Raw genomic sequence first — 12,594 nt, 5'->3', positions numbered from 1 at the left:
GGAAAAAGGTAGATCATCTAACTTGAAAACTTGAGAAGGAATTGACCGTTCTCTCAGCCTTGCCATGGATATGCCTTGGTCTGTCAGACATGTGGATGATTGCTTGGTTAAGGTGTATGGTTTACCTTGAATTGGGGTAGAAATAGGTATGTGCAGGTCTGTTTTACAAAACAGTACATGAAACAACTTATAAACGTTGCTTTAAATGATAAAGAGACATTTACTTCCATGTAACATTTGAGGAGCTTTAAAAATCTGAACTCTTTAATTAAAAAAGTAGTAAAATATACTAATACTGCTACTACTCAGTAATAATAATAACACATAGTATGAACAAATTAGTTACTTAACAATCTTACGCTTTAGCCATTATGTCTAGTAGTTACAAGTATTTTGGGAGGAAAAGTCAAAAATACTTGAGCATAAACCCATTATATTTGAATAGCTATACTGAACTGCTTAATTTTTTTAATATTCACTTGAATTATTGTTGGCAGTACTTAAAAAAGGGAATACTTGCCATATTGTTTTTAAATTGAAAGACTTTACTTAGCCTGAGTCATCTGATGGCAGCTATTTTGGGTATGTTTGTTCTAGTCTCTGGCTCTGACGCATTTCTGTATCATAGTTGGGGTCCCTGACTCATCAGTAGCCATGTGTGGGGTTTGGAGTTCTCAGTTTTATCTCCTCTGCAATTGAAAAGAATTTGCCTCTGAGAAATGACCTTTTTGGTGGCAGTGTATGAAATGTTGGCCACGACTGCCTTCTCCTTTTCCTTGCATCCTGTAGAGTACATGGAGTGAATTGCACAGGATCTTGAGATGAAGAAGTTTCCTTTTGTTTCTAAAACATTATTCTTTGCTACACTTGTGTAATGTTTGGCAGCCGTAGCTACTTATTTTAACATGTTCATTAAAGAAAAAATTAAACAGGATGAGAGACAGCTGCAGGTACCAGCAATATACACAATTCATAATTACTAGGAGTAACTGAAGAGTATAATTCAAACAAAAAACCAGCTAGTACTTGCTATATTTGTCATGAGAGCTTTGTAGGAAGTACTTGCTGCAGCTGGTGGATTTATCATCCATCTGGCAAAATGCTGAAAGCTCACCTTTTGTTTCCTACTCAGTTAGCAAAGACAATGTACAGTGGGGGCTGATTTATTTCTTCAGTAGTTGGGTTTATTGCTCAGTTCTGATATTGAGATCTCGTAATGTGTGTTTTGGGGAGGGTTAACACTCAGAATGAATCAACTGTCTAGCTCGATAGCCATCGCATTTTCTTATGTTTCCTTAAACTGTTTTCTTTAAATATGTGTTCTGTGTGATCTCATTATAAAAGTAATTCCTTGATCACACTGTATATGAACACAGAAAGCTCTGTTTGTGGGCTGTGCTGCTAAGCATGCTAATTCCACACCTCAGTGAAAGCATAGGAAACAGACTTTTCAGTAATTAAGAATTTTTTTTGCACTTAAAAATTCCTGTATTGAAATTGCCTCATCTCGATACTTGATATTGATCAGAGAGTACAAATTGCAAGAATAGTGTTACATATTAACATAATATTTTGATCCTGCAATCTTAATCCATCTTTAATTCTTACTTTATATAAAAGTGTTTGGATGTGGTAGGACAGGTATAATCTCTGTGTAATTTTAACAGCTTAACATGATTTAAATATCTGCCTATGTACTTTTATGAAAGTTAAAAGTTGTTGAACTGTTATTGTGATATCTACCTGCATTTGGTGAAAGGGGTTGGTTGAGAACAGGGGAGTGGAAACTACTCGTCTGGTATAGTGGTGATCTGATGTAACAGATATATTGCAACCTTGTATATATTGCAACTGTGTATTGCCCTATAGGAAATTTTCAACTTCTATGAAATTGTAAATTTAAAAAGTTAATGAAACAATTGTTGAGAACTAAGTGTCATCTTTAAAATACTGGAAGCTTTTTAAGATTAAGATCTGAGGCTGAAGTATCTTCTACCTTACCTCCATTGCCTCAAAAAGAATAAAAGCTTTAGGTTCCATTACAGTGCCTGTAATTTCAGCAGTAGGCAGAGCATCTAAAGGTAGTGGAGTTGAGACTGGTCAAAGGTTAGAGCAGCTCAGTTTTGCATCTTCCTCTGGCTAAAATTACCAAAGTTCTGTCTTCAGTCACCCGTCCTCTTCTGTGGCTTGTCATGACAGGAAGCAAGGACTGTTTCCTTTAAGTACCAGCTCAAAGATGTCTCTCATAACCCATATGGTTTTGTCTTCAATATTATGCAAATTAAGGATCACTAAAATTCATTCAGAATAAAAGTGAAACGACTGCTTTGAATAGGTGGTATTTTCCTTTTGCTTGTGATATGTCACATTGTTGTCTGTTTCACAACTATAGAATGATTTATTTTGAGGTACTTCAAAGCACCTTTTTAAAGTGCCCACATTGAAGTCTTGTAATGGAACACTAATTAGAATGTTAATATTGAATGCACTGTGCAAATGCAGCTCATTTTTATTACATGCGTAGCTAACATGCCTCCAAAATAAGATTCAATAAACATAAAAAATCCTGTAAAATGTCAAGTGCTCTTGACAAACTCCTGCTGATTCCAACAAATACATCTAATTCCTTTGCCATTACAGTTTTGAATACACAGCATGAAGAAGTGCTGTGTGGTGCTTTTGAAATCAGTGTTTTAAGAGCAACCCTGTAATTAAAATCCACCCTAAGCCCCTACAGTGCAAAGAAGTACCTATGAAATTATGTTCTGATAACTGACGTACTTTGTGCTGATCAACATCTTTTCTTCTGATTCACAGAAGTGAGCTGTGCCAACAAAAACTTCGTAGCCAGGAGCTCATTTCCCAGCTGGAAATAACAAATGAGAAGGTGACTGAGGTAAGATAATGACTGATGTGACAGCACTTTCAGTTACACTTCAGTGTGTACACTTGGATCTTAACAGAAACCTATCTAGGTGAGTATGTTACCAGTTTAAAGGAAATTAAGGATTTTTGACAGGGATAGTCAGTAATAATTGGAAAGCCTCACTGTTTCTGCTAACTGACATGTTCAAAGGGCAGGAAGACAAATGAACTTTACTCTCAAATGATAAATGCTAAAGGAGAGATCATCTTTAAGGTGACTAATTTGGCAATTCTAGACAATTCAGGAAGTGTTTCTGAACTTCCTTATGCCTGTGGATTCATGCAAGTCTCTGAACAGGAGTGGGCATTGACATTATGGATAATGTAGCATAGACAGATACCAAGTTCTCTACATGCTATGTGGAATAGTAGAATTTACATTCTGTGTCCACATACCCGCATAGCAAAAGCATTATCCTTTGAAAATCAAGGGCAAGGTTGTTTTGGACTGTGCATTGTTCAGTATTTAACAGTTACTTTAGAAAAGGGCTTTCCTGTCAGCCTCATAAATTTGGGATAGCTAAAACATTTACAAGGTAAGGTTACATGAATTAAATTACCTGAATTAAAATGTCAGCTTTAATGCATCTTGCTTCAAGATGGTGAAATGAGTAAAACTTCCTCTGAAAGGAAGAGTCATTTCACATCATATTTGAGCTGGAAATTCTCTATATGTCAGCAGTTTGTCTTCAGGCTTATTGTAAAGGGAAAACATTTTCACTTCTGATGTTCCTCTTGTGTTAAGCTTTTTTGCTGCAGTGTGTGTGAATTCAGTGAAAAGAAGCTGACATTGGTAATGAGATACTCTCTTTACGCAGGATGAGACATTAAAGATGGAATATCGTGAATACATTGATAGGCTCCAAAGGCGACTGATCCAGGCGGAACAGAGGGCAGCCACAGCATCTCAACAGGTACACAACTCACAGAAAATGTTACCTAAACACACTGAATACAGAAAGCACAGAGGTACTCACATCAGGCAGAGGTGATCATTTATGTGCATTATGACTAATAAAATTTTCACAACAAACTTTTATTTTGAATGTATTGCCTTCTGACAAAATGCTTATGTGACAGTGTAGGTTTGTTTATGGAAACCAGTTTGATGTGTATTAAACTTTAAAATGTGTGAATGAAGTTATACGATCATTTCCAGCTTCAGAAATGGCAGCAAACTAGCAAAGACAAAAAAGCCCCCTTTCACTAACTGCAGCTACTGTTTGAACAGAGCAGGTTGTTTACTGAAGAACACCCCACTGCAGTTACCATCAGCTACGTATAACAGCTGCAGTAACTCCTGCAATGTCAGAAATACTGAAAATTGTGCAGACAGAATAGGAAATGCTTGTTTTTTTCCAGGACATAGGGGAAGAGGGACAAGAGAGAGAGTGTTTGTATGTCACTGTTGAATTTTTCCATACCATTTAAACTATAAAACTTGAAGCAAATCCCATGGAGGTTTATTCACTGGGATCACTTGTTTACCAAGTTTACCAAGGTGGTCGTTCTGCCTCCTACTTTTTTTACAGTGATTTAGGAAACCTATTTGCAAATTACAGCTTGTTAATGTGGATGACCCCACATGAGCTGCAGAAAGAAAATGTTTGACTGACCTAAATGTGAATAAATGGGTGTAGCTGCCAAGCTGTCTTAACATTAGCTGTGGTTCCTGGCTCTAAATGCACTCTGTCATGGCAAGGTCTACTCAGCTGCTTAAGATTTGCTCTGAAAGAGTAATTTATTTAGTTATTTATTTAACCTCATGTTTGTTATGTAGATCTGTTCAGCGCTTATATTCCTGTCTTCCCATAAAAAACCAAACACAGTCATGTCACATTTTAAGGGAGTAAACTTGTGGCCTCAGTGCCCAGAGGAAGAGGTCTTGTTCCTGCAAACATTGGTAAATGGCTGTTCCTCACCAGGCTCCCTCTGAAAAGGAACAAAGAGATTTGATAGATGCTGAGCAGCCAAACTGTTGCCCAGATCTTGTTGCCAGGCTTTAGAACTGTGTTGCCCTCTTCAAGCCTGGCAGAGGTTACTGCTGCCAGCTGTCAGACCTGGCTGCTCTGTAGTGACTTCAGAACTGCTGTGACAAGCCTCTTCCTTTTTAATCCCCAGCCAAAGAAAAGACATATGAGCATTGTCCCTGCTAAAAGCTGGAGAAGGAGGTTTCTAGAGCATAGTGCTGCAAGAATGCCCACTCTTCTGAATCTGGATGTTTATTCCCTTCTCAAAAGACTGAATGTTCATGTATGTGTTCCCTCAGATTCAGAATGGTGATTCTCTGTATTCTCAATCTGTGGGCTGAGGACTGCTTTCTGACTTAATCGTGTGTGCTCTCATTACATTATGTAGTTTACTTGTAAAATTAAATCAAATACAGGCTATAGATGGACTAGTAGGGAGCCTAGAAATTAGTTTTATTGTAGTCAGTTTAATTACTCTAAATCTGAAATAATAGTAATTCCATAAGAAACATAAAAAATACAGGGTGATGTCTGCACTGGTTTTAAATGTGTCTGTTCTGCAGTTGTTTTTTAAAGCATGCTTCTGCTACCTGAATTTTTATCATCTTGAATTCTTTGGGACCTAAAATAAGGCAAAAGCTGTAGTAATTTACAGAGCACATTGTAAATTCTATTGTTTATCCCAAATTCCCAATTATATGTGCTTGTTCTCTCTCCTTTGTGACACCTTCAATATGGAAGTTCTGCTGTTACTTTGAACCTACAAAGAATTACTAAGAAACTGTTTGCTTATGTTTCATTACAGCTCAGCCTGATAACTACACAGAATAAAAAAGCTGCTTCCCTGAAGGATCTGGAAAATATTTAAACACATGTACTGCTCACACACCATGAGAGTTAAGAAGATTGCTGAAGAAACTTCATATTGGAGCACTAAAGTAAAATACACAGCAAGGCTTGTAAAACTAATACATTTTCTGGTTTATTCTGGTATGAAAGGGAGTAGATGAAGATCCTGTTTCTCTTTGCAAAATAAAGATTGGAGGAAGACTGCAGAATGCTGTCATTAAAGTCTTACACAATGCTGTGCTATATTTGTTAAAAATGCACCAGCTCCAAGTATGACAAGATTGTGTATAGGGAGTAGATAACACCTGTATTGAAATTCCTCTTGGCTTTACCCACGTACAGTTGATACCTTTTATTTTTCTTTACAGTGCAGTAACTTAGGAACAAGTTGAGTCATAATAAGACTAATTACATATAATGAATGTCAAATAGTTGCTGATTTTGCGGTCAGTATTTAAGCTGCAAGATGCCTCCATTGCCTTCCAGTTTTAAAAATTTAGCTCAGTTTGGTCTGGTGCCCCTGGAACACAGGTAGAAACTAAAATGCTGCTACAGCTCCTCAGACAGCTCAGTTCTAAGGACTATAGTATTTCTGCAATTATCCTTTTGCTTCCTAATTACTATTTTGCAATTACTTTACAATTCCTTGCTTTTCTGTTGATCTGTTCCCTTGGTTTGTATATGTCTGGGAACTTCCATTCTCTATGACTTCAGTTTGCACAAAGGTGAAGTCATCCAGCTCTTTGAAATAGTGGGATTGAATTCTACAGATGCCAGTATGTGGGATTCCTCGTGTACATGTTTTTCTTAGATGTGAAGTTTCTCATCTATCAACCATTCTAAAATCAGAGCTGAACTCCATTTTTTCTTTCAGCATAGACTATAAGCATTTGATAGGTGTTAACTGATTTTGAAGGGCTGCCATCTTGGCCTTAAGTGACATAATTTCTTGTCCTTCCTCTTAAATGTCAATATAATTTTGATTTCTAACTTCTAATTCAGTTGGGTAATGCTTGCCCAAAACTGCTGGTTTGGACTAACAAACCTATACAATCATGGCAATGGATCTTCACCATACTTGCATTTTAAAACAGAGCTGGGTTGATCACCAAGACTTTGTGCCACCTCCTGAAACCCTGGCTGAAACCCAGAGCCTGCAAGATGGATGCAACCTCAGGAACAATTCCTTCTTACTGTAGGGGAAGTCACTAGTTCCTACAGCAGTACACACATCTTTACTAGTGCTTTCTCCATTTGATATATACCCGTAGCTGTTGCAATCTAATTTTGTTAAAAAGATGTTGAAGATTCTTCAAAGCAACATGGATACGGTGTCCAAAAGCTGCATAAGTCTGTTGGGGTGAGAGTTTTATCCATCAGCCATGTGTATCATACAGAGGGAAACAAGTACCAAGCACCTTATTTTCATTTGCATAATGCACAGCTGTGATGATCACGGATCCCCTGGAAGATTTTGTGAGCTGTTAATCCCCTTCACTCCTCACAAAGACAGGCTCTGGCTGTGAAATGAAGGCTGGCTGGAAGCAGGAGGCAAGTCTAAGTATTTCTGTATTTGTTCCTCATACATAGAAGGGCACCTGTGTGGTTCCTCACTAACTATGTGTACATTCAGTTCACCTTGTGTGATGGCTGTTTGCCAGAATAGGAATTGCAGTGATGATAGAAGCACCTCATAGTGAAGGTGGAGAAGAGCAATTACAGCACCTGACACAGATGCCTAATCCTCTGAGCAGCTAAAAACAGACCAGATGCATTTGGCAGAACCAGGAAAAAGAGTGTGGTCACATTTTGCTCATCATCCAGTCATTTTCCTTTGGTGTCTAGAGGAGGCTGCTCAGGCAATTAAAACTTGGGACTTGCTATTAATTTAGCTAGGTTTTGCTCCTTTCCTTGTAACCTTAGACTGTTTCATGGCATGGAGCTTTCCAGTTAGCTGTCCCAGTTGTTTTACATTTGTTTCTAGCTGTGTATTTCTTGTTGCTCTTCCATTGAAAAGTTTGTTTTTCCCTGATCTTCCTTTCCCCATCGGCTTTTGAGTAGTTTAAAGATTCCTTAGTGTGATAGTACTGCCTCGCATTGACTAAAACATTCTTGACTGTGTTTACTTAGGAAACATTTCTAGGTGATCAGATTGTTTGCATTCAATAGGTGAGATTTCTTTTTGGGTCTTCTCAAGAGCCCTACTCCTTGTGACACAGGCCAGATAGTGAAAGACCATCACTGCTATTCTTCAAGATGCGTTTCTAGATGTGAGCCTTGACAGCCTTGTCATTTTCTTCCTCTGCTCCATTCCATTCCATATTTGTGTATCTTGAATTTAGAGGAATCCTCATCTCCTAGAAATCCTGCTATAGGAGCAAATGTTCTCTCAGCAATGCTTGACCCCAGGCAGTTCAGAATGTGAAACGAACATTCAGCCTCATTATCCTGAAGATCCACAGGTACGAACTTGGTGTTCCTCTTCCAGTGGAACATGAATAAAGATTATGGACTTTGAAAGGACATCATAGATCAACAAATGTGCATGTTTTGAGGTAAGCAACATCTCTTGAAGAATCTAAAGTGAAAAAGCATGATGCTCTGTTGAGGGGATAGGCACAGCAGTCAGTAACAAGTAGTCCTAAAAGAAACCTAAAAAAATCTTGCAACTACAGTGTGCATTGTGATACCTGTACTAATCCAAATTAAGTGTTTTAACCATGAAAGTTGTTCACATTGCAGTGAAGTGCTTCTGTCAGAACCCAAACAAAAATACCCCGAAGTTTAAAACACTGCTGGCAAGGATACTGCAAAAATGTACAGCATTTATTCACATACAGACAAAAGGCACAATTCTACCAAATATTTTAACAAAAAATACAGCTGTCTTCAACTAGGTCTTTAGAAATACTTCAAAAAAAGGAGAAAATAAATACAGGATTGGGCCATGTCCTATAAAATAGTAGTCTCTACATATACTTCTTTCTATCTGTTTCTCTTCATGCACCTTTTTTTAAATTAATTTCAGCTGAATGGACACCCAAGCTAGGCACATAGTGAAAAATCTTCTGTACAAGTTTTACAAATGTAATGACAATTTTCTCAGATTTCTGAAATTAAGATTTATACACAACACATAGAACCCTTCATTTACATTTGTGTGAGTTTATAACGTAACCAGTGGCATTCCAGGCAACTTTACAGACATTCAACTAGCCTACAGTTTGACAGAACAAACCAGTCATATCAAAGATTTCTTGGTCAGTCTGCACAAGGAAAGGGAACGCTTGAAAACAGAAATCTAGCAAATCCCAATAAAACACATGGTTTGCACTAACTTAAACAGCTTCTGCTGAGAGCTAAGCAGGGAGACAAACTAACCTGCTGAGCTGGTCATACCACAGCCAGCTCCCAGCCTTTTTGGCTTTGGTTCAACTCAACTGGAAACATTACAAAACTTTTTACCCTAAATGTCAGGGGACAAAACAGGTAAGGCATTAACTGCACAATGTTAGCATTCATAATAGTGCAAATTAACAAGGTACCTCTCTTTAACTGGTGTGAGGTTGAAGGTTAACTCAGTCCAAATTTAGGTTACTCCATCTATGGCTTGGCAAACAATTCTCATGTGGTCAGGCGCTTTCTTACAAAAAATATCAGTGTCTGTCTAGAGAACATTGCTGACTGTTGAGTAGAGCTTGCTTACTTTTACCTCTAGTCTATCTGCTGTTTGTACTTTGAACACATCCCAAGAGTGACTATGTAACCTCAGCCACCTGTGCCCTGCCTGACTTTCACCTTTTTAAGTCTGATGACTGGGGACCAGCAACAAGATTTTAAAAGTAGAATATCTTACATAAAATTCCCCTTCCTCAAAAGGTTAAGACTTCTCAGTTTTACAACAGTAATAGAGATGCATTCTGCTGAAGTATTTACTTGATAAAGGTAACTTGCATATACCAAGATGGGATGTTAATAAGCCTTTTTTATTTTCTGTTGAACGCTCTGGAAGACTCAGTTACAGCAGAGGAATTCTGTTGTCAAGTGTTCCCTGCTCAGGAGGCAAGGGTCTGACATTCTGAAATGAGTGGATATTGTAACAGCAGGCTCAGAGAAGGAAAGGAGAGGAGGAGGTTATTTATGCCTTTCATTGCTGCTAAAACTTTTTCACCAGTACATACCTGTCTTACATCTACAGGCTTCTAACACTCCACTGTGATGTGTGCGTTCTACTTGGTACAAAAGTGTTGTTACACCCTGTTAATATTATTGCTGACAGCTTAGTAATTATTGCCATTTGCAATTATTAAAAAAGTACACAATCACAATATGAGTTCCCTCTTCCATCAAATCTACTCCAGAATAGAATGAAATAGCTTTTCTTCATTTGACTGTAAAGAGCTAATCAGAATTTATTGCTTTTGCATTTTATTCTATTTAAAAATATACATTCATGTTCATTTAAAGCAACCTTTTTAGTGTTGTAAGTCTGGCTTTCCCCATACATACCATTAGTGCATCTGTGGTGGTCTTTGGGAAATCCTACTGACTAGTGCCTTAGAAAACTTCTGTCTTGAATTGTCATCACATGCCTAGAGGAAGGTGACTGACTGGTGATGAATTATTCCATGGGGTGCTGGAATACACAAACCTGCCCCTTGCTCAGAACTGAGCTAACTGGGAGCATCCTCTGTGCTCAGTCTGAGTCTTTTCAGCCCGGCTCTGTCCCTTCCTCCTTCTCCAGTACACCATGGCTATGCCTGGTCATTTACATGTAAACGCTGGAGGAGCGTGAGGAGGGCTTTGACCTGTGCCCTAACTGAATGCGACAGACACATTCTGCAAAGACAGAAAGAGCTGCCACCATCCACGGACAGTGTCCATTTGTAATGGGATTTAGCAGTGCAGTATGGTCTAACAACCATCTCCCATTCTATACACAAGTTAAATTAAGAGTTTGTGCTTTTCCAGAAAGCAGGAGAAGGAAGTAAAATTTTCATTGCCTTTTAGCTAAAAGGGGTGAATGCAGCCTGATTCCTCTTACTGACCCTAGCCCCTTCTAAAAGATTGCAAGTTATTTTAGTGTTCATCCCAAATCCTATTTTAGTTGTGTCATTTCTCTACTTAGGAAAGTTGCAAATAAAGGAGATTCAAACTTCTCACAGAAATGGGGGAGGTGAGAGCGTGGGAAGATGGGGCAGAGCAAAAAACAAATACCTTAAAACACCTTTATGTGCATGTAAACATATTTAAACAACTCAGAAAGAATGGGTTATTGTCAGTCTGTAGCCATGTTTAAGAATGCTCCTCTCTCACACCAGTGAATAAATGTGGAGTTGGCTTGTAGGCAGTGATTCTACTGACAATGTGCCCCTCTGTCTAGTCAGGATGCCAGGATGCTTCTCCGAATAATCTCCGTCCTCCTGCTGATGGTCGTGTTTGGACTGAGCCTCTGCTGCCTGCACTTTTTTCCAACCACTTCAGACTCAGAGTCACTCATTTCAGCATCAGGGACATATCCATCGTTCTCACTGTCAGGCTTTAACTTGCTTTTTGTCCTGTTCTTCGGCAGAACTCTGCCCATGCCCAGGTAGGAGTAGCTGGAGTTCTGGCAGCAGGACTCCTCCAGGCTCTCAGAGCCCTGCTGTTGCCTCTCCCCCTTCTTTGGAATTCGGAATCCGCCCCAGTTTTTCACTGGGCTTGTGGGCGTAGTAGGCACTTTAACAGCTCTGTGATTAGAGTTTACTTTGATGAGACCTCCGTTGCATTTAGGCACCATATCCCTTCGAGTGCCAGGTGCTGACCGACCACTGGACTGGTTCACAGCCTTTTTGTCATCCAGTTGCCTCTGAGAGAGTTCCGTGGGTCTCAGTGGTTTGTGGTTGTGTTTAGAAGTTTTATCTCTCAGTTCTGCCTTGGCTACCTCACACTGTGAGCGACTGTCTCTCCTCTTCCTGTGGTCTGGTATAACTACACCATTTTTCTGCTGTGCTGACATAATCCGTGTTTCTGCAAAGGTCTTGACAAAATTTAAAACGCTACCTGGAGCTGTGCCACCTTCTCTTGAGCTGGGCTGCCTCACCAGGGATTTGTTGTCATCCTGAGACCTGTCTCTTACTCGGTCTCTCTTGTGTGATTTTTTCAAGGAGCAGGTTAGAGATGTGCCCATTCGTTTCCTGAAGAACGCAGAATGCCACTTCAGATCCTCAATCTTAGGGGCACTGGGACCCAAAGATGGACTGTTGAACAACACAGTGTTTTTCAGTGAGGAGAATGAGGAAGGCACACCTGAATGCAAGCAAACAAAGTTCAAGTCAAGCAATTCCATGTCTGTGAAAACAGCAGTTTTGCATGACATGTCCATATCAGAAATGGTTATTTGGTTGCCTGTCCTGCACCTTTACACCACAACTCCATGCCTACGTTGTGCTGCACCTAACCTAATTACACTTGTAGCAAATACAAGTCCTAGCACTACTTTTTAATCCACTGAGACAGAGATACTTCTCAGAGCAGGAGGCAAAAACCAACCAGGAAGTGGATCCCACTGATTCCATCTAAAATACTGTTTGTTAGTTACTGAATACTTAAGTGATAATCTAGTCACTGCAGTTAATTTTGAAGGTATTCATCTTTCTGAGCAAAGACTGTCAATGAGATTAGACAGAAAAAAAACATATTTAGAAAACTAGAGTTCTATCTTTTAATTTCTTTAAACTGCCATGGATGCTGCAGAGCATGCTAAATGCGAATACGGTGGCACTATCAAACCCCAGCCTGGCAAGGTGCCATATGGCCCCTGAATCTGATTCATGCTCTCCCTGTCATAAGGAGTCATTAGAGAATCACA

General features: G+C 39.1%; 2 protein-coding genes across 17 annotated transcripts in view; one reads left to right on the top strand and one right to left on the bottom strand.

Moving 5' to 3' along the window:
• Nucleotides 1–10,066, top strand: part of SCLT1 (sodium channel and clathrin linker 1) — a 39,284-nt gene extending 29,218 nt beyond the window's left edge. For all 3 annotated transcript variants that reach the window (XM_071555598.1, XM_071555594.1, XM_071555597.1), the window contains 3 exons: nucleotides 2,818–2,896; nucleotides 3,744–3,839; nucleotides 5,701–10,066. In XM_071555598.1, the coding sequence (XP_071411699.1) occupies nucleotides 2,818–2,896; nucleotides 3,744–3,839; nucleotides 5,701–5,763 (238 nt within the window). In that variant the 3' untranslated portion in view covers nucleotides 5,764–10,066. The remainder of the gene's footprint in view (nucleotides 1–2,817; nucleotides 2,897–3,743; nucleotides 3,840–5,700) is intronic.
• Nucleotides 8,550–12,594, bottom strand: part of JADE1 (jade family PHD finger 1) — a 48,271-nt gene continuing 44,226 nt past the window's right edge. For 13 of the 14 annotated variants that reach the window (XM_071555581.1, XM_071555587.1, XM_071555583.1 and 10 more), the window contains one exon: nucleotides 8,550–12,032. In XM_071555581.1, coding sequence (XP_071411682.1) covers nucleotides 11,128–12,032 — 905 coding nt within the window. In that variant the 3' untranslated portion in view covers nucleotides 8,550–11,127. The remainder of the gene's footprint in view (nucleotides 12,033–12,594) is intronic. The other variant, XM_071555592.1, reaches the window with a different exon arrangement.

The sequence above is a fragment of the Pithys albifrons genome, chromosome 5 (genome assembly GCF_047495875.1).
Source record: "Pithys albifrons albifrons isolate INPA30051 chromosome 5, PitAlb_v1, whole genome shotgun sequence".
NCBI lineage: Eukaryota > Metazoa > Chordata > Aves > Passeriformes > Thamnophilidae > Pithys > Pithys albifrons.
Note: the sequence above shows the minus strand (reverse complement) of the source record. Positions and strands in the feature narration are given on the sequence as shown.